Source organism: Sycon ciliatum, unplaced genomic scaffold (assembly GCF_964019385.1).
Source record: "Sycon ciliatum unplaced genomic scaffold, ocSycCili1.1 SCAFFOLD_1447, whole genome shotgun sequence".
NCBI lineage: Eukaryota > Metazoa > Porifera > Calcarea > Leucosolenida > Sycettidae > Sycon > Sycon ciliatum.
Window position 1 is genome coordinate 3,910 of NW_027044778.1, and position 22,290 is coordinate 26,199.

At 47.5% G+C, this 22,290-nt stretch overlaps 2 protein-coding genes across 3 annotated transcripts; both read right to left on the reverse strand.

Moving 5' to 3' along the window:
* Positions 1-312: 312 nt before the first annotated feature.
* Positions 313-7,025, reverse strand: LOC135830588 (uncharacterized; the record flags this gene model as incomplete). The annotated part of the gene is given in 2 exon segments (XM_065342824.1): positions 313-379; positions 6,462-7,025. Coding segments are annotated over 2 exon segments (306 nt in total), but the record flags the coding sequence as incomplete, so codon positions are not given.
* A 5,669-nt stretch (positions 7,026-12,694) lies between these two features.
* Positions 12,695-19,454, reverse strand: LOC135830589 (uncharacterized). 2 transcript variants are annotated; one of them, XR_010556068.1, is made up of 6 exons: positions 19,132-19,454; positions 17,032-17,823; positions 16,217-16,500; positions 14,975-15,044; positions 13,834-14,073; positions 12,695-13,719 (listed from the first exon to the last, which is right to left on the reverse strand). XR_010556068.1 is itself a non-coding variant. In XM_065342825.1 (5 exons), the coding sequence occupies exons 1-5, from the start codon at positions 19,216-19,218 to the stop codon at positions 13,951-13,953; spliced, it is 1,356 nt and encodes a 451-aa protein (XP_065198897.1). In that variant the 5' UTR covers positions 19,219-19,454; the 3' UTR covers positions 12,695-13,950. The 2 variants fall into 2 exon arrangements, 1 of the variants encoding a protein (XP_065198897.1); XM_065342825.1 differs by having other exon boundaries at positions 12,695-14,073.
* Positions 19,455-22,290: the final 2,836 nt, after the last annotated feature.

Consider the following 22,290-nt stretch of genomic DNA (forward strand, 5'->3'; position numbering starts at 1 on the left):
TGCAACAGGGGCATGCTGTGCTTGGTGAAATTCTAGCCTGTCCGTTCTCCGGCGCTACCCGACAGTACTGTACAGCTTGGCTTGGGTGCTAGTACAGTCAGACTTCGCTTATCCGGTCCTCTTTTATCCGGATCCCTCGCCATCCGGAAGAAAATCGTTCGTCACCAGATTTACAGCATATGCCATGCATACATACAGTATGTGTGTTCGATTATCCGGTTCCCTCGCCTATCCGGATATTCTTTTGGGGAAACCGGATGTGTGCGGTTAAGCGCGGTCTAACTGTATGCGAGTGTGTGCAATATCCCGTACCTGGCACTCATGCAGTAATGTTGCCCACAGTGATGCCGGCATGCCATTGCGACCGGTAGTGCAGTCCCTGTGCAACAACAGTCATGAAGCAAAAGCACAGCGCACACACACGTACACCCACACACAAATAGTACCCCAGGGGCACTGATCACGCAAGTATGGTATTCATGTACTTCCAAGTACCGTATTTCCCTGCATATACAGCTGCGCTCACTGAAATTCGACCCAAAGTGCAAAGCTGGCGCCCTGGACCAGTTCCGATTACATCACTGTGGGTGTACATGTGTACGTCCAGCCGCATTCATTCCACTTCCAGGGCGTCAAGAGCCGTGCAAGTTGAGGGTGCCAGCTTTGCACATTGGGTCGGATTTCAGTGAGCGCAACTGTATGTCCCGCCTTTTTACACCCACATGTTGTCGCGAAGCGAGTTAGTTTAATTTTGCTATTTTACATGTTTTAGTTCTAAAGGCTTTATCATGTTTCGGCACTGCAGCAGTTTGTAGCTCTCTCTTAGTCTACACGGTAAATATTGTACTGTGAACTCTGTACGGCAAGTTCTGCCACAGTTTCTAGCCTCTAGGTTTACACAGCCAGAGCTCACATTTTCCCAACTGGCGGGATGGTCTGAGAGAGAACGTTTTTTTGGAGCTCCGATGTTCTGTAGATTTTGCTGTTGACGCGTTGCGAGGACCGAACACACCATGCAGGGTGGCCCCCAATGTTGCCGGTGCAACGGCAATGGATCCTGCGTTGGCTGTGTTTGTGTGAAGAATGGTCGAAAGTGCAAAAACTGCGGGCCTACTCAGAAGAAGAGTTGCCGGAACCAGCCGCCGTCCGAGGGCAAGCCGTTGGATCCAGAGATTCAAATGAAATGTACTGTACGAAGTTCGATGAGTGATACCGTAGTCAACCATACGGTAGTGCAGGGTAAGCAGACCCCCAGGAAGGCAACAACAGCTGAGGAGATCGCCTCAGCTGCGCTCTCCGCGGCGCTGTCGACGACTCCTGTCTCGGTATCGAGCTCCCAGCAATTTGCATGGGACACGCTGGGAGGTGACACAGCGAGCAATGTCAGAGCGGCATCACCACCCGCTCAAAACTCCCGACCAGACCCCATCCCAGTCCGTAGTGTACAGTGGACAGCACCCGAAGCGGGTACTACAACAACGGTAGAGGACAGTACAGTAAGCCACTGTACAACAACTGCCAGCGCTGTCAAGGATAGTGGCACGCCATCACAGTTAGCAGCTGCTCTGATACGGGAGTGCCTCGCCGAAAGTAGGAGTGTGCATAGTGATAGGTCTAGTGGTACGGGCAGCACTGAGCGGACTGCGAGCGAACACACCACACTGGCCGGTGGCACCGACCATAGACAGCCGATGGCTTCCCAAGAACAAGTATGGGACATTCTCGAGCAGCGCCACCTGGGACGAGCCTGCTAGATCGAGGTCCGTGATGTCACTGCCAGCCTCCTGAAGCGTGTTTGCACCAATGTCAGCGTGGAGCCACATGTCCAACCTATTACTGGAGAACGGTTTCGCCACAGAATGGCGATCACGGGTGAGCAGGCCCGCCTTGATGTCGCCGCTGATGGAGTCTGGGGTGGTCGTTCGGAACGCACCTTTGTTGATGTGAGGGTTTTCAACCCCTATGCAAGTACAAACCGATCCACTCCAGTCTCCAAAAGCTACATCCGGCATGAGAAGGAAAAGAGATGCCACTATGAAGAAAGAGTTCGTGAAGTAGAGCATGCCTCCTTTGTGCCAGCAGTATTTTCGGCTACCGGTGGAATGGGCAAGTGCAGCATGGCCCTCTACAAGAGGATTGCTAGCCTAATTTCTAGCAAGTCTGCAGAGCCATACTCGACCGTAATGGCATGGATCAGGTGTCGCCTCAGTTTTGCCCTCCTCAGGGCTAGTGTCATCTGTCTCCGTGGTGCTCGCCGTCCCGTTTGTTGCGCGACTGTTAGTGAACACTCTGCTTCATTGGCAGCGGCAGAAGGTCACATTTTTGTCTAGAGGTCTATTCATGTACTTGTTATGATTCTTTTCTTTTCTCTGTTTATTCTTTTTACCAGGCGTGGGCCATTCCCTGGACTATCAAAATGGGTGCCTTATTATTTTTCCGTTTTTTGGCCTGTTTTTTTGTTTTACACTTCTGTGTGCGAGTTTCGCATCAGATTTAAAAAAAAACCAAAAAATCCAAAAACAAAAAAAACATCCCAACTGCTGCTGCATACTGCTCTCCCAAAATAATGAAGTGCGCGTGCTCCGTACGATGTTGCACTGCCACGCACTGTTGTATTCACTTATCGTATAAATTCTCTTTCAGTCCGAGCAAATAAATCAGTTATCAACTCATCTCCTAACTGTGCACTTGCGGGTTTGTGCCGGTTAGTGACATGGTGCCGAAACCTGCTTCCTCGCCACTGCCCCCAACCGAGCCTTGCTCCTGGTGGACTCGCCCTTTAGGGTTTGAGTTGTGAAAATGGGCGACACAAGATTGCCGACGGCTATCCAGACCAGCAAGCGTGCTCTCAAGCTCCTGTACGAAGACCTGCAGGAGGAGACGATAGTCGGCGAAGATCTGCTAGCAGGAACCAAACCCATTAACCAGATAAGTCCGTTTCTTTGTGGTTTAAAGGAATTGTTGGAAAGAACGGAAGCTAGCTTGAATGATTTTGTAGAGAATGTGGAGGAATATGAGCCAAAGGGTAAAGACAACAAAGAGATTAAGAATGGTTTGGAGGATGAGGCTGGGTTATGGACAGAGACACTAGAGAAGGTCATGTTCTCACGCCTGCCAATTTCTTAACTGGGCATAGTTCTCTTGGTCAGCCTAACTTTGTCATTACAGATGACCCTGACTACATCACACATGTCAGTCATGCTCAACAACTCGTAAACCTGCGGAAACAGCAGCAGAAATGTCTCAACATTTTCTGGGAGAAGTGGTCGGCAGAGTATTTGCAGTCGCTACGACCACAACAACACAGTCAACGAAATTCCAATAGCTTCAAGCCAAGTATTAACTACACTGTTCTGATCAAGGATGTTGATCGGCCACGCAACTGCTGGAAAATAGGAAGAATCGCGCCGCTACACCAAAGCACAGACGGCGAAGTTCGATCAGTGACGCTACGTATGCCATCTGGGACTTCCATGAACCGGCCGGTATGCCATCTCTATCCGTTAGAGTGTTCACCGGGCGAAGTAACCACTGCAGAAGTGCTAGAGCCTACAATTGCGCCACTGCCTGAACGCCTGCGACGCAATGCAGCAACAGCAGCTACAATGCGCACCCGTGATCGGATCGAAGATGGACAAGTATAGTAGCCATATGAATTAACTGCATGTACCTGGTACTTATGTGAACAGTTGCCAGTGTTCTTGTTTATGTTTTTTCTAAATTTAATAATTATTATGATAGTAATATCTACATTGCTTACGGTTCAGTTATTTCCTCATGCAAACTTAGCTCTCGATTAATTAAGATTGTATTGTGACACACCGTAAATATTGTAACAGCAATGATGAAACTAGCTCCAGAACTTCGAATTGCTTAGATATAGTTTCTTGCATTTTGTTCTATAAGTATTGAAGTATTTCCAGCTGGAAATCTGTTTCAGCTCTCTAGTCTTTCAACATGGTTCTTACGGCATCGCACAAATATGTGTTACTTATCTTTGCGGCGGGAGTGTCGCGAAGCGAGTTAGTTTAATTTTGCTATTTTACATGTTTTAGTTCTAAAGACTTTATCATGTTTCGGCACTGCAGCAATTTGTAGCTCTCTCTTAGGGGCCTATTATATGTGCAACTCCAGCCCGGGCTGGAGCAAGCGGGCCAGCCCGCCAAGGGTGTTTACATGTGCAAGGCCGGGCTGGTCGCCAGCCCGCAGTGAGTTTATATGCACTGAGCACACGCCAGCCCGTTGTGAGTATGCAGCGAACACACTACGACTGTAGTGTGCTGCCCCGGGCTGAAACGCAGCGCTGCAAGCCATACTCAGGTTATAAACCTAAAAACTTTTTTTCTCACACAATGTATTCTTCTGCTGATTTCTTTTCGCGCTGTGGCACATGTTTGGTGTGTTGTATCACCTCGTTTCTTTTTCCTGTTTTTCACATTTTTAGCTGTCCATATCAAAGTATTTTGCAAGTAGTTTCCCTTCCACTTTAATGTAAATCATGCATGTCGACAAATAAACAGTGCTCACTGTACGTCTTCTTGTTGCTGTACAAAAAGCTTCATAGATTTTCAAGACAATATCGGGAATCCTCTTTATAACTACCCTCAAAAGGTAAAGGTACCTATTTTGTTACTTTTGTAGTATGAACGCAGTGTCGACACCACAATAATACAACTCTGGCCCGGGCTGGTCTGTTTATATGTGCTTTTTCTGGCCCGCCTAGCCGGGATCTCGGGTGCCTCGAGGCGGGATCCCGCCTCGCCGGGCCAGCCCGCTTGCCATGTAAACGCACCACAGGTTTTGCGTGGATTTGTGTACAATCCCGAGATCCCGTTGCAGGCGGGCTGGCCCGCCTGTCGACCAGCCCGGACTGGAGCTGCACATATAATCACCTCCTTAGTCTATACGGTAAATATTATAGTACTGTGAACTCTGTGCGGCAAGTTCTGCCACAGTTTGTAGCCTCTAGGTTTACACAGCCAGAGTTCACATTTTTCCCAACTGCTGCATATTGTAGCTGACACATTTGGCGCAAACACAGCACAGCACAGTATATTTACTGCTCCTTTGTAGAGTGCACATCATTGCAAACCTGATGAGGGCTATATGCCGAAACGTTGTTTTAACTACGAAAATGTGTTCGAACGTTGCAGTGTAAATAGAAGGGAGCGAGTCCGCTCCATCTGTAATTCTGCTGCATACTGCTCTCCCAAAATAATGAAGTGCGCGTGCTCCGTACGATGTTGCACTGCCACGCACTGTTGTATTCACTGATCGCATAAATTCTCTTTCAGTCCGAGCAAATAAATCAGTTATCAACTCATCTCCTAAGGGTCCGGTCACACATGCACTGGGGTTCGCTTCGGCATCGAGGTTCTGCGACAGGGAGCCTGGTGTCGCTCCAGCGAAACCACGTGTGTATGGTCACACATAACAACTTTGGCGGAAAATGAGAGTAAAGTGGACTGTGCATGTGGTGCATACGGTACGGAGAATAGACGAGAGCAATGACTATCTTGCACACATGTTTGTTGCATGGACATCATACGCATACAAATTTCTCGTAGCAAGTCCGTAGTGTTTTCTGCTGAAGCGAAACGTCAGAAGCGACAGTCTCGCTTCGAAAATTTTGGAGGAAGCGGACTGGAGTTTCCGCTGAAGCGGAAGTTCCGCTTTTCGCCGTTGCCATGGTATTTTTCGCTCCTGTGACGTCGCTTCAGCGGATCCGCTACTTTCGAGTGCATGTGTGACCGGGCCCTTACTGTGCACTTGCGGGTTTGTGCCGCTTAGTGACACATGTATCTTCAAAAGCCATCAAAGGGGTGCGGCTTACAATCGAGTGCGGCTTACAAAGTGGGGGAAATACGGTATATACACATGTATAGTGGTTGCCAATGCACTCACAATGAGATATTTCTCTTGTCCAGACCTCCAAGTTACGGGCACCTCGGTCTACCGGGCACCCTGTCGGTGAGTTTACCGGAAATCTTACCACGTGTACTCTTTTGCCATTTTTTTGTGGAAATAGTGACATCACATGCCATATCTCCGGCCGGCCGGCTTTCTCCATCAAGATGTATGTGGTTCAGGGTCACGAATAGTGCCCGGTTCCGGACTACCTGGATAAACGAGGTATGGGTGCAAATCCAAAGCGTGCAGGGTCGCGTGTGCCCACGTAACGCGCCACCGAAGCGGTCGTCGGAATACTTTCGGGCAGTCACTGTATAGCGGTTATGCAAATGACGTCATGGTGCCGAGTGAGACGAACCGCATATGGGCGCTGTGTATATGGTGTGAGTCGGCGGTTTCCAGTGCATCGCCCTACGCCGCAACTTTGTCAAAGCATCTCAACTGATGATGTAATCGATTCGCATACTAGTGACGTCATGACGTCTATTATGCAACACGTCATATACAGATACAGAATGTCGCTGTACCGTTTTCACACGGCATCGCCTTACCATAGCTCGACGGACAAGAGACTGCCATCTTTCACGATGTCCTTCTTGACCATGCCCAGTCCAAGCTGAGCTGCTTTGGGCACGTGGAAGTTGTCATTGGCAAAGCGCTGGCAGAAAGAGCTCTTCCCAGAGCCTGGAGCACCCAAGACTACGAGCTTGACTCGCTCTTCACTCTTACAACTAGGTGCAGTCACGTGCTCAAAATCTTCAAATGCGTTCGATTGCTCGGGCAGGGCCATGACAGATCAGCACTTGCTTCACCCTGGAATTGCTTGACCCATTACTAATGTAATACTGCCATGTAGCCTGTCACAGTCTCGAACATCGATATTCATTCCACTTCGAAGTAAGTGAATTTGAACACAATGGCAATTGGACAAGTCGGCATCACTACGGTCAAGGGACCATGTTTCTCGCGTGTCCACACTTTCGGACCTCGATACATGTGCTAGCAGCTAGAGAGCTACTTCAGGGTAGCTGTCGCCGGATGTCCCACGCTCGCCTTTCCCCACAGTACTATCAGTAGTCCTAGGGCCCATTTATTTGAAATTTCTCACTTTTACATGAAAGATAGTGAGTAAAGTGAAACAGCAATAAACAAAACGCATCAAGAAATAAAAAGCAAAAAAAGTAAACGAAATCAATCAAAACCGTCATTACATCATAATGACGTCATTACCAATAAGCTGTTGAATGTTCCATGATTAGGCCTCCGCGGAATATGCTCGTATTTTTACCGATAATTCTTTTGAGCATTGCTCAAAATTTCGACCGATTATTCCCGTAATTCCACCGACAATTCTCACAATAATTCTTTTTTTCTTCCCTTTTTTGCAGATAACGTACCGCGTACTGTTTTTTTGCCACTTATACGGGCAAAAAAATCACGGTTCGCGTGAAATTCGGCTGGAAGCTTTTTTTTTCTTTCTTTTTTGAAATACCGGGCGATCAACGTTCAGGATCATGAGCTTTTTGGTACAAATCAGGGTGTTATAAATGGAAAAAAATTGAAAAAAGGGGGGCATTGCTCAAATTTTACCGATTATTCCACAAAAAATGCCAATAATTCCCGTTTTAAAAATCACACCGATAATTCCCAAAATTATGCCGGCATATTCCGCGGAGGCCTATCCATGATCCAACTAATTATTATTACTTCCAAGCTAGGGCCACAAAATGTTTTCGATTTTTTTTGCATTTTGGGTAATTTTCACACTTTTTTTGCAATTCAGCAATTTTCAAACTTTTTTCCATTTTGGGTCAATTTATCCAGCAAACTTGCCGCAGGAGTCTCACTCGCGGCTTGCCCGGAAGACTCTACGATGGAGATGGTGTCGGATTCTTCCTCGCTCTTCTCATTGGAGTCGGAGTGGACCTCCGTCAACACACTTGGCTCGCTGCACGCACCAATGGTTCTGTAACAGCTGTAGCTATTCTGGCAATACGGCTCGATGACTCGTAGATCTGGCCAGATCTCAGAGATGCGAAAGGCTCAAGCCCAACTATTTTTGCGGATTTTCTGTCATAAAAAATAAACGTCACAGGCTGCTCTTCGTAGGTGTCCGCGTCCCAGCGGTCCGGGCAAGCGACCGCACCTCAGTGGGACACTTGGCCGTGGCTTTTGTACTGCAATCTGTGGGAGAGCCTTTCCAGGGGTAGTACACACCTGGCCTGGGTACCAGGTATGGACGAATCCCTGGTACATGGTGTTGATCCTTTTTTGTTCCTTTCCTTTTTATTTGTTTTTGCTGAGAAAGAAACGTTGCTGTTTCTGTTCCCGCCAGCGCCTTTGCTCTAGTAAAACATTGCTGGCTGATAAATGGTCATTGCTCGTGATGCCAAAGGTGAAGGGAATCTGGGTTTCTTGCCATTTGCAACTCCCTGTCTCTGAAAATGTAGCTTGTACAGTAGCTCCGAGTATGTTAGTTTTTCGACGTGCCAGACCTATTGGTATGAGCTGCAGAGATGAGGAGCAACGAAGGCGTTGGATTAATGCGTTGGATTGATGCCAATAATGGTGTTTATGGCCGGACAACGCCAGCGGTTTTCACTTGTCAGGAGGACAGTCAAGTTGGAGCAGGCAGATGACGGATTATTAATTTTGGCGCATTTTTTTGCAGAGTGGGTGGCTTGCCGAAGAGAATCATCTCAGTACCTCATGGTTACTAGTATCTGACAAATGCCTCTTATTGCTAGTCTGCATTAGAGCATAGCAGAATTGGTCATGTCACAAGTACTAGTAGTGTCAAGACTTGATGTGCTACGATTGTACTCAGATCATGTGGCAACTTCACGGTAATTCGTCCTGCCACTTTACGCTCTCCCGGAATTCCCTGCAGAAGTCACGTGCCTGTGCAGGGGACAACGTGTTTGCATTGCTTACTGATGCAAGCGGATGGAGTGCAGAGCAGATAAGAAGACATAATCTGGCTATTCAAATAGCTTCGGCTGCTATTAATTGGCTGGACTCCTGGAAACGTGGGCAAGAATCTAAACCAGTCCACGGAAACGATGTGACGCCACACAGGAAGCTAAATGGCAAACCAATCAAGTTCTTTGGTAATGAAACCTTTCACCAACGTTGTCCGGTTTCATGCCTAGTGTCACTCACACAAGACCAATGGATGCCACATGTACCTAAAAGATACGCTGTTGATCAACCACAACTCCAATACCACTGAGCAGCGTCTTCTATACAGATCCAATTAGATATTGAAGTATATGAGTCGAAGTTGCTGGTATAGTCTCTCCTAATGACCGCGTATTTGGCATTATTTTCTCTATACTGCACTCTAGAGCTACTTACCTTTTCCGACATTGAACTCAGGCAGTGACCACTCGCCCACAGAATGAGCCAATTGACACAGACACCAAGTACCATGTGCATTCGTCGCAAGAGAGACACGCAAGTTTGCAAGTGCAGTGGATGTACACCCACTGATTTTCTCTTATGCCAACGATATCAGACATGACCTGAGTGAAACATATCAAGACTAGAACAGCATTACTGCCCAATTCCGTAATTATAATTATTGCGATGCCTTGTGAAAGGATTCTCAATGCACACCTGGTCTACGCCACACGGAATACATCGGATGATAATGACCAAGACAGCTGCCTATGTCTTTCTCTTTCCCTCTCTCTCTCTCTCTCTCTCTCTCTCTCTCTCTCTCTCTCTCTCTCTCTCTCTCTCTCTCTCTCTATCTTCATCTATATCTATCTATCTATCCAATCTGGGGACAGAACTGTTTCGTCCTTTGTGGACTCATTAGCACAGCACAGAGAAATGAGGCCGAACCTGATTGCAATGAAAAATAAATTCCAAAGCCATATTTAAACCAGGGCCGAATATACTGTGCCAAAAATATCTCTCTATCTATCTCTATCTCTTTATCTCCTTGAGGGCACACTGGGTCCCCTGTTTTCGCAATTCTCCACCTATCAACTCCCTTCTGTGTTTGTGTGTGTGTGTGCGTGCACGGGTGCAGGGTATATGCGCACATATCTTTCCTTCTCTTCCTGTCTTTACCTGGTTTGTGAATCGGCTTTTTAATCATATTTTTTTTCGGCTCACTGTTTTATGAGTTCACCTCATTATTGCACACAGGCAAGCAGTCAGGCAGCATTACAACAAATCAGCTTTGCTTCACTCCTGTACAGTAGTGTCTACTACACTCTGCTTTCGCCGCATTCGACAACTCTCAGCACTCTAGATCTGTGTGCATTATGCTGCTACCTACTTGTATTATACTACTTCAGTATTAGAAATCCAACGAACGAAATCTCTCGTATCTGTGTGTCTCCACATGTTTCTCTGTCTGTCTGTCTCTCTATTCTATTAATATATCTATCTGTCTGCCTCTCTCTCTCTCTCTGTGTCTATGTGTCTCTGTCTGTGTCTTGGTTTTTCTGTATGCCTGTCTTTGTCATTCTCTAGCTGTCTGCCTATCTCGTTCTGTCCGTGTGCCTGTCCCTATCTGTCTGTCTGTCCATCTGTCTGTCTGTCTGTCTTCCTTTCTGTTTCTCTGTCTCCATCTGTCTGTCTCTGTTTTTCTGTCTGCTTCTCTTCTTCAGTCTTTCTCTGTGTGTCTCTCTTTGTCCCTCACTCGGTCACTGTTCTCTGTCTCTTTCTTTCTCAGTTTTCTCTCTCTGTTTCTGTGTGTGTGTGTGCGTGTGCGCGTGTCTCTCTCTCTCTTCTCTTCTTCTCTCTCTCCCCCCCCCCCCCCCCTCTCTCTCTCTCTCTCTCTCTCTCTCTCTCTCTCTCTCTCTCTCTCTCTCTCTCTCTCTCTCTCTCTCTCTCTGTGTGTTTCTCTGAATCTTCGTCACGGCCTTTCTGTCTGCCTATCTGTGTTTGTCTGTGTAACTCTCCAGCTGTCTCCCTGTCTTGGTCTGTCTCTGCTTGTCTCTCTCTGCTTGTCTCTCTATGTTTGTCTGTCTTCTTGGCCCTGTACTTATGTCGCTGTTTCTCCGTTTGCTTCTCTTCTGTCTCTCTCTCAGTCTCTGTGTCTTCTTCCTTCTCGATCTGCCTCTCCCTTTCTTAGTTGATCTGAGTATAATCGTAGGACATCAAGTCTTGACACTACTTGTGACATGATCAATTCTGCTATGCTCAATAATGCAGACTAGCAATAAGAGGCATTTGTCAGATACTAGTAACCATGAGGTACTGAGACGATTCTCTTTAGCAAACCACCCACTCCGCTATAAATGCTCAAATAATCTGTCATCTGCCTGCTCCAACTTGACTGTCCTCTTGACAAGTGAAAATCGCTGGCGTTGTCTGGGCCATAAAACCATTATTGGCATTAGTCCAACGCCTCCCTTGCTCCTCATCTCTGCATCTCGTAACGATAGGTCTGGCACATCGAAATCTAAAACTAAAATACTTGGAGCTCTTATTTGTTCAAGCTATATTTTCAGAGCCAGGAAGTTGCAAATGGCAAGAAACCCAGCTTCTCTTCACCATTGGTATCACGAGCTATGATCATTATCAGTGAGCAACGTTACTAGAGGAAAGTCGCTGGAGTGAACAGAAAGCTTTCCAAGCAGCAACGTTTCTTTCTCAGCAAGAACAAATAAAAATGAAAGAAGCAACACCAAGGATTTGTCTATCCCGGTATAGGTACCCGGGTGTGTGTAGCCTCTGGCATGGCAAGGTTCTGCCACAGATTTCCAGTACAACGGCCACGGACTAGGCAAAGCCCGATTTTGCCAGGGAAACTTCGATATTTTGCCGCAACATTTTGCTCGCCCATCGTCGATATTTTGCTTTCATTTTGCCAGGTCACTCGATATTTTGCTCCCTTTTTGCTCCAATGCAAGGCCAAATCTGGGTCACGTGTAGGAAAACTGACCGAAAGTGGGTCACGTGTTGGCAAAAATAGGAAAAAATGAGTCACGTGTTGGCAAAAATGTACGAAAATGAGTCACATGCATTGTATAAGTGTAAAATCTCCCAATTTCCCGCGAACATACCGATATTTTGCTCCATTTTGCCAGCAAATTCTCTCGTGAAAATTCTTCGATATTTTGCCAGCAGAATTGCTAGCAAAATCGGGCTATGTCTACCACGGACAAGTGTCCCACTGAGATGCGGTCGCTCGCCCGGACCGCTCCGACGCGGACACCTGCGAAGAGCAGCCTGTGACGTTTATTTTTTTATGACAGAAAACTGCAAAAATAGTTGGGCTTGTCCCTTTAGTCCTACCCCTCAGAGATCTGGTACATGAAGCGCCATTTTGGTTGCCATGGCAACAGTCACATTTTTCGCGCAATTTTTTAATTTTTTAATTTTTTAGAGAGCTTTCGAAAATATCCCGAAAACATTTTGGGTTTTTCTGCACATTTTACATTTCCATTTTTATAGGTGAAAAAAAATAACATTTTGTGGACAACCCTATTCCAAGCCCATGGCCAAGGCTATTCATACCACGTACCAGCTTCGTTTGGACACAAACTGCCAGGAGCGACAGATCGAATCTCGGTACAGGGGTCTTGATGCGTCGTCTACGTTTTCGTATCGGGGTACGATTTTCCTGCCACGTTCCATGTTGTCATGGCTATCCGCACGGAAGCGTCACGTGTACGTTTTGGGCGTAGTGTGAATGGTCCACAAGTTAGTTGCTACGTCAATACGTAGATCTACTCTATGCCCGCTTGTACCTCTGATCTTGGTGATTTTAGTCCGTGCATCACCGCCACCACCACCGCCACCACCAACAACAGCACAAGGATGGACACAACGCATTGCATTGCAAACGCAACAATCATAAACGTCCGTTGTTCACAACTCCAATGACCGGCATACGCAAAAGAGACCAGTTAGATCTACTAGGTGACGCGGAAGCAAGAAGTAGGGCAATGTTGTAGTACCGTAGTAGTAGGAGAGTAGGAAGTAGGATATAACAGCAAAGTCCGGTAGTAAAGTGCAGAACGAAGACGATAGGCAAAAAGTAAGGAAAATAAGAAGACCAGCTTCACAAGACGGGAGTATAAATAATCAAGCAAGGAGAAATCAAGACACAGAGAGAGGGTTGATTGGGTTGTTGTGACGATTACGATAGACAAGGGGCAAGGGAAAAAGGAGACGCAAGGAGCATGAACAGAATGACTATGGGCACGGAGGAGAGACACAGAGAGAGAGTGAGAGCAGAACACTGAGAGTGTCGCAGCCAGGTCACTTTGCGAGCGGTCGCTGGAGACTAGTCCCAATAGCGTTACAAGCACTGGACATGTACGCAGTGAGAGGCGCCAGAGCAGTGCCAATGCACATGCACATGTATGAGCGGTTTCTGCAGGTGCATACCAGCATACCAGCAGCAATGCTAGGTTATGAGTAGCAAGAGGTTAATTCAGGTACACATGTGCACTCAGCACTTTGCAGGGCAGCAGCAGCAGGCAGTGGCACAAGGCAGCACAACAGACCAGCATTCACGGTGAAAGCATTGCGGTGCACACACACACAAACACACACACAGACACACGCATACACACATGTACACAGATACACACACAGACACACACGTACACGCACACAGGCACCGCGAGGACTTCTGCAGTTATCACAGCACGTGTGCGGCAGGTGACCTCGGCAGCATCAGCGTGCGCGAAACCCCGTGAGCTTGCCTACCGTGTGCAGAAAGGTCTAGAGTCGTGGTGGCACGACAGCTCGTTCACCTGCATTGGCGATAGGGGTTGAAGCATAGCAGTTCATCTACCTGTATAGGCGATAGCAGTTGAAGCATAGCAGTTCGTCTACCTGTATTGATAGCAGTTGAAGCATAGCAGTTCGTCTACCTGTATTGATAGCAGTTGAAGCATAGCAGTTCATCTACCTGTATTGATAGCAGTTGAAGCATAGCAGTTCATCTACCTGTATTGATAGCAGTTGAAGCATAGCAGTTCATCTCTCTGTATTGGCGATAGCAGCTGCAGTACAGCAGTTCATCTATCTGCACTTTGACGACAGCAGTTGCAGCGGAGGCAAACATCAGCGGCGAAAAACTCGGCAGAAGTTATCGCACAGCTCCTTCTTGAGGCCGGCAAGACCCAGTGCCACGATACCCATAGCTGGGAGAGTACGCATGAATTGAACCTCACCATCACGACGCACCTGAGATGAGAGAACATGGGAGCAGAAACAAAGAAGCGAAAGTGGTATTTTAGAAAAATTCCATGGTGAAAACACAGAAGAGAACACAGACCATCAATGGCAAACAGACGCCAGCCCGTTAGATTGAAGCGTTCTTCCCAGGGCCGGATCCAGGAGGGGTTCCACGTAACCCCCTACATTTCGTGCATGTACTACTGGCAACCATATGCATGTACATGTATCAGCTATTCAATTATTTCGGATAAACTGGAATCCCCATGTAGAGATCGCTGGAACCGCCCCTGCTTCCCTAGAATCAAGAGTGCATGCACATGAAATCCAGAGTGCGCAGCTCAGATGGGTTGCTGTCGCGGCGAAATTCCGGGATCACACCATGTTGGTGATGTAGTGCGCACAAGCAGGATTCAAGCAGGTCTCCTGCTGTACAACTGCAGCTCAGTTGTACGCACTACACCATTTCCAGCCGCATATCTGCCCAACTATGATGTAATCTCGGAATTTCGCCGTGACAGACGTTCATGCTGAAAAAAAGTCAAAAAGCTGCATACTCTGGATTGCAGTCTTGCATTCATCGATTCCTTCATATGGCAAGGAGAGGGAAAGAGAACGAGTGAAAATATTTTGAAAAGGGCAAACGAGCAAGATAGAAAACACCGAGCAGCCATGCAGTAAACACCTTCCTTGAAGTTGTGGAGTTCCTCAAGATGGGCCCCGTCCGAAAAATTTGGATTTTATTTAATTTTAAATTATTTTTGTAGCCGAGAGACCGTAGAAATTTGTTTGGGTAGTGGTGTATAACTGAGTGAGCCATACAGCCGACTGCAGAATCTGCATGGAATCTTATGCAGAAACACGGTCGTGCAGTCACGAGCACATCACACTATACAGTTACAATACATACCTTGGTGACTTTGTGCCGGTGCACTTGGCCGAGGCCGTTGACTTCAAACGTGGACAAGCCATCCAGATAGCTGCAGAATGACAGAAGAGTACACCAACAGACTCAGTATATGCTATGCAGTACATGTACTGTAAAACACGTTATCTTCGGTGATTTCGGTAGAGAAACCAGGCACCTAAATTTAGATTACACCTAAATGGCTCTGGAGTAGGTACTGTAGCTGAAGGGTATGCTGGTCTTCTAATTCTACATTACACCTGAAACCTGTGAGGTCTCTGGAACCGAAATTTTATGCTATCAAGAGTAGATAAACAAGAGTGTGCAACTCGCGGATGGGTTGGCCCACGGCGGAATTTTTTGTTGACGTAATCTTTTCGACGACGCACGCCATGCGAGTCTTTCGGAAAGTTTTCCCTCGTGCTCTTAGCCGGCTTTTACACTACAAGGTTGGTGCCCATCACGTGCTCTCACACTCCTATGCGGCAAAATGTGCGTTTTTCTGAAAAAAGGTGACGTCAACCAAAAATTCCGCCGTGGGCGGGGGTATCTGCAGATTATGCAGGAGAGATCTGGAGTTGCACACTCTTGTTTATCTACTCTTGATCATATGCAGTATATGCTATGCGATGTCAACAAGCAGGACAAAGGGAAGAGAAACGTCCTCTAAATAAAACACGAATGCCAAGCCCTCGTATATTATATGCCCTGTGCAAAAACGATCCAATACATGTTGGATTATCCGCCATAACCCAATACTCTCTGCTATTCACTCAAAACTGGTTATGGCTGAGCGGTTGGGTATTAAACAATAATCAGGAGGAGTTTTGAGCTTCTAATGCTGCTGTTTTTAAACAATCTCTCCTCTTCTCAATGCACTCTGAGCCGACACATTGCTGCCCTCGGTAGCTACTACACACACCAAACAATCCAAACAACGAAGGGGCATTGAGGAGAAGAGGAGGAGAGATCGTTGCACTATTGAACAGCCTATGAAATGATACCATTCACAATTTCAGTTATTTTCGAAGCTTGTCATATCCAAACCTCCACTGCACAAAAATCACAGTTCCCTTGAGACTGAGTTAGAATGAATTTTCAACATCCGGAGGAACGTTAAAACGTTGCCACCCTGCTAGGATTTAAGGCACAGGTGCAGCTCCTAAAGCGATAAAACGCAGAAGCAGGGCTGTAAACTTGTCAAAAGACAACGAGTGCCACGAGTCTGTTCTCACTGCAACTCACCGCATTCTCTCCGGCGATGTCATCTTGCCCGGCAGCCACCGTGGACAGCCGACGATCTTCCAGCGCACCACCACGCAACTCTCATCCGGTCGCTTCTGGCTACTGAGCAAGTGGAACTCGAGATCGCGACACAACAGCCGCCACTTGGCCTGGATCATAGACGCTTGTGTACGGTAGAGGGAGAAGCCCTGCGTGCGATAGTTGAACGGGTACATCTGATTCTCCAGCACGACATCTTCTGAGTAGATGGAGAAGTGGCGACTGTCACTAAAGATCTCCGGAAGCTGAAAAGAAGAATGGCGTGGGAGAGAGAGAGAGAGAGAGAGAGAGAGAGAGAGAGAGAGAGAGTGAGAGAGAGCGAGAAAGAGAAATAGAAATGGTTACTATGCAATCAGGACGTATCGAAGAACCTACATAGAAAGTGCATGCTATGTGCTGTGTGTGTGTGTGTGTGTGTGTGTGTGTGCGCACGCGTTCGTGTGCGTGCTTGCGTGTGCAACTGCTGCTGCCAAGAAATCTGCAGGAGCGGCAATTCAGAGAAGGGCACGCATTGGGCAGCAGTGTACATGTAGCATGTCCAGTGAGGCTACGTAAATCGATGCACAGTGCTGCTCAATGAAATCCGATTACAGGAGTCAAGTGTGCGCCTTGCATCAGTGCACAGTCCAGTGTTCCAAGTCAGGTCCGCGGTCGTAAAGCGACCAGCATGACATCGTCTCGCATGATCGGATTGCATTGAGCAGCAATGTAATGTTGAGGTATGCTGCAGTGGCAGACAGGTGAACAAGAGATAAATCGCTCGGGCCAAGGCCTACCTCGGCTTGCAGTCGATCCAGTGCTGATGCAAGCTCCGTGGCATCAGCCTTGGAGACACGCAGGACTGCAGGATCCTTCTTTTTCTGCTTCTTCTCCGGTTGACGCGGCGGACCTTCCCCTCCCGGACTGGGTGCACAGAGCGTTAGGTGATGGTCCCCGTGATTGCGTGCGGGGAAATCTGATTGTGGTACGATAGGCACGCTGACACTGGGTGGCGGTGACGTGGACTGCAGAACGGGATGCTTTCCTGGCGTCCCGGACTGCCGACGATGGCTGGATGGCTGCTGCCGCTCATCTGACTTGGATGTTGCCGACGACGACACAATCTGCTGTCCGGCGACAGCCCCTGACAGTGTGATAGCGCTAATCACGGAGAGTACACGTGGCGATACCTTGCTAGCGGCTTGCTTGCCGGCCAGCATCTGTAGGTCTTGCGCCGTAGCTATTGATGACGGTCGCGGGAGGTGGCTGGCCAGCGCGACGGACTGAGTGCAGCGCTGCAAGCTTTGCAATGCCGTCGGCGCCTGAGGCAGATGCAGCGCGCCGAGCACGTCGGAGTAATCCGTCTGCAGGCGGTTAGCCAGTGTGTGGCGTGCCGTGGACGTGGGCGCAGCTTTGCTCGGCGCGCAGGACAACTTCTGGCGAGCGGAGCCGCTCGCGAACGGTGCCGGCGACTGCGAGCGAGCACCGGCGATAGCGCGGCAGCCATGTCCCTGCAGTCTGGGCGCGTGCTTCAAACTGTTGGACGTGTTAGCAGTGTGTCCAGCATGCCCAACAGTGCGTGAATACACCTGTACAGCGATAACACGAACACAGCACACAGCCATACATTAACGTTCATGTAGAACACTAAACAGAGGTAATCCATACGCTTTACTGGAGCGACGAAACGTTTCCGTGAGGTGGACACAATCGAACGCAATCCTGCACTATTAGATCACTGCCAAAAACGTTACCGATGGATAGTAGCCATTGTTAAAATCATAGCATGACAATGCTGGTGCATTATACTTGATATCTGTTCTGAACATCTGATCCATGTTCACAGTGCACAATGTACTGTACACACACCGGGTATCGGACGGGACCCAGCACAGTAAAAAAGAAGAAGGAAAGTGTGCATGTCCGCGTTGCAAACGACTGCACAGTTGTGCTTAGAAACACAACAGTACAGGAAGTTTTGCACGTGCCAGGCCGCCACCATGCCATCTCCGCTGGCCAGCACAACACTCCATTTACGGCCTGCCAGCCTTGAACCTTCTTGCAAGGTATGTCAGTACATCGAATATCGAATAGTGAAGTTTAGCGGAAGAAGCAGGGGTGTACGGGGGACACTGCATGAACATTGATTGTGCCGAGAGGCAGGTCCACACCCCAGTGTGGCAACTTCCACATGTCTCGCCCCTTAAGCCTGATTCATACTTCATCTCGCGTATGGGAAACAGTTGAGCTCAGATCAACTTTTTCGCGACGCGTTTCCCGTACGCGAAATGAAGTATGAATCGGCCTTAAGGCAAAATGAATACAGTTGTACAGTACTGCCGGTCGCCGAAGAACGGGGGGGGGGGGCAGAATCCTAGCCTAGGCCGTTCATATTTTTCATGTATTACAGTCTATGCACAGTTGAGTCACCGTGTATACATTGGTATGCTGTGCTTGGCAAAATTCTAGCCTGGTCGTTCTTCGGTGCTCCGTTCTTCGGCGCCCGTAGTCATACTGGCCGAAATTAATAACAAACAAACACCAATGATTGGCTGTGGACATGGATTCAGTGATAGGTCATGCAGTTAGCACGGACTATACATTCCTGATTTTTCACGTACATGAATAACGTACGACGCATACGTACATGCTACGTGTGTGCGTGTGTGTGTCACTGTGTGCGTGTTTGGACGCACGCGTCCGAAGAGAAAAGTACGCACAGCTATGGAAGTGAGATCACAAAACAAACACACAGCGAACACGAGATACATGACATAGTAACGCCATGCAAACATCACCAAAAACATGTAAAATCATGTACCATCCAACCGGTCTATCGCTAATCAAGAACGGAACTTATTGTACATCTTGTAATGGCACCTTGAGCTAAACCTCACCTCGTGCGCAGATGACAGACTGATTCTGCAGCTCAGAAGGGTTGTAGGTCCAACAGGACACCGCCTGAACGCTGTCTCCCTGAGCATCGTGGAAGTAGTGCTGCGACAGACGGTTGGACTCTGCAAACCTCAGCACGGATTGCCAATCACCAAAGAAACTTGGTACAAAATAAGGCAAGAGCTGAAAAAAATTAGTCCCAGGAGTAGTCCTAGATGATAGTAGACCCTGAGCACCAGCAGGAGTTGGACTGAAAGCTACATCAAGCAGAATCCAAACGTCGGTGTCCAACTACAACCACTGCAACGAAGACAAGAATAGAAAAACGCCAAAAAAATGACCAGATCCCGAAAAACATCACATAAATGCATGATTTCTGGCTATCTACGTGCATGCACCATGTGCACAGTCGACTACTACTAGTCACAGGTGCACATGCACAGCGCGCGCTAGCGTGGCGCGGTTGATGCGTGGACCATACTGCACTGAAAAAAAGCCACTGGCACTGTACTGAGCAACTCATGAGCTGATTGGACTTTGTTGTTGTTGCATGGCATGTGCATGTGCAGTGCACATGCATGGTGCATGCATGTGCGTCGCGCTTGTGCGATCCAGGGAGCCGGAGTCGTAAAATACCCGGTATTTTACGACTCCCTGGTGCGATCCTATCCATATCGTCGACTCTCCTTATAATGAACTCGCATATAGCGTCGGAATTTCGTCGATGTTTTTTCTTCTTGTCCCTTTTGCCGCTTTGCAGCTTTGGCGTTTCAGATCCCTTGCCGGGCCATGACCCCGGCATCACGCATTCACGGGCCATCAGGCATCACTTAGCCCTGGCTTGCAGCCAGAATGCCTACAAAACACTGCAGTACATAATCATTGACAATTATTCGATTATTTTGTAGTTCAAATGTATCTCCCTACGTAGTAATAAGAGTCCCTGTGGTGCCTATGACTTTCATGTAAAGCTTCGACTACGAGGTGATCTGTAAACGTGGTTGTAAAATTATCTATTTTTCTCTACTTTCCGGGACCATAATGACTGCCGGTGTCAACTCAGTGTTGCTATGATTATGAAGAACATGTAGGTGAAGTAACAGTTGCAATTATGTAGTTAGTTATGGTTGCTCGCCGCGACGCGACAGTGCTCAATACACCATTCCCTGTCACCAAGGTGCAGAGCCTACTGTGGTACACCATGGTACACACACTTGAGAGGAATCAAAAGCGTTTCTGCTGTAACTCTGAGTTTCACGGTTTTAACCGATCATCAGACAGTTAAAACCGTGAAACTCAGAATTACAGCAGAAACGCTTTTGATTCCTCTCATGCTCAAGGCCTTGTGGGGATTGCCCTATTCAAAATTTAAATAATAATAATAATAATGACGACTACACCATAGCTCAGTGGTTAGAGCATCGCTGGCTACAAGCGAGGGTCCCTGGTTCGAGTCCTGGCGGTGACAGTCAATTTTTTCTTCAGACCTTTCCCGTTTGTCTCTTTCCCTCAAACCAGTTAATAATAATAATAATAATAATAATAATAATGTGGAAGAGAAAAAGACATATGGATACGAGTTAAGAGTAACTCTCCATCACTGTAACATGATACTATATACAGTCAGAAAGTGCAATAACTAGGCACAAAACTGACAGAGTACTGAAACGTTCGACGTCCTGACACCTAGCTTCAACACATCTCCGTAGCGCTAACCGACAGCCTTCCAACTTGGAAGGTTCAAGGTTATGGAAAGACCAAAGAGGGGAAGGCAAGCGCAACGAAAACGAGCAAAAGCTACAGTCCCAACGGAACAAAGAATGTCGATTGTTACTGGACGATGACGAGACCAGTACGATATTTGACAAAGCGGTCTAACTACAATTCGAAGCAGCAAAGCAGCACACCACCCAACTTGGGTGGGTCATAAATATCAAAGATGAGTAAAGAAAGGGAAGCTTTGCGAAAACGAATTGTACAAGCCGAAAGCCAAACTCCTACAGTACTCCTCATGCATGACATTGTGATGGACTAGTTGACTACAAAACAAGTTGTTTCACACGACGTACGAGTTTCAAATTGCACACCTGATGAGCCGTCACGAACCATACGGCGAAACGTACGTCGTGTGAAACAACTTGTTTTGTAGTCAACTAGTCCATCACAATGTCATGCATGAGGAGTACTGTAGGAGTTTGGCTTTCGGCTTGTACAATTCGTTTTCGCAAAGCTTCCCTTTCTTTACTTATCTTTGATATTTATGACCCACCCAAGTTGGGTGGTGTGCTGCTTTGCTGCTTCGAATTGTAGTTAGACCGCTTTGTCAAATATCGTACTGGTCTCGTCATCGTCCAGTAACAATCGACATTCTTTGTTCCGTTGGGACTGTAGCTTTTGCTCGTTTTCGTTGCGCTTGCCTTCCCCTCTTTGGTCTTTCCATAACCTTGAACCTTCCAAGTTGGAAGGCTGTCGGTTAGCGCTACGGAGATGTGTTGAAGCTAGGTGTCAGGACGTCGAACGTTTCAGTACTCTGTCAGTTTTGTGCCTAGTTATTGCACTTTCTGACTGTATATAGTATCATGTTACAGTGATGGAGAGTTACTCTTAAGGCGGCAGACTACCCAAAAATTCGCTGAAAAATCGAATTTGTAAATTCATATTGAGTGCTACGTCAGTTAAAAGAGCATGAATAGCTGCAAATTCTCTGAAAATTGTGTCCCTATCTGACCAGCCGTTCAAGAGTTATGGCCGAAAATGTGCCCTTGCAAGGAAAGATTTTTTTGTTGCATGCTGTCATTTGTTGGCAGCACTGTATTTGAATGTGAGCAGACCGTGCGCAACTTGTCGTATTATGGAAACACGCGAAAGTGTGCAGAATTTTGCCCCAAGTCCAAAAAAGTCCAAAAAATCACGTTAAAAAACCACGTATTGGGCTGCACGGCGGCGGGCGAAGGAAGGAGGCTGCACGGCGGCGGGCGAAGCCCGCCGCCGTGCAGCAGGACTTTTGCCAGCACCCTCGTGACGTTGCAGATATGTGGCTTGATTATTGTAGTTGACGTTGATTTAGTGACTTTGGCAAGTAAGTTTGAGTCGTGTCAAGAAGTCAGGTAGGATTCAGTACTAGGCAGTAGTGAAACGTGAGTGGCAGTCTTTGCCGGTTT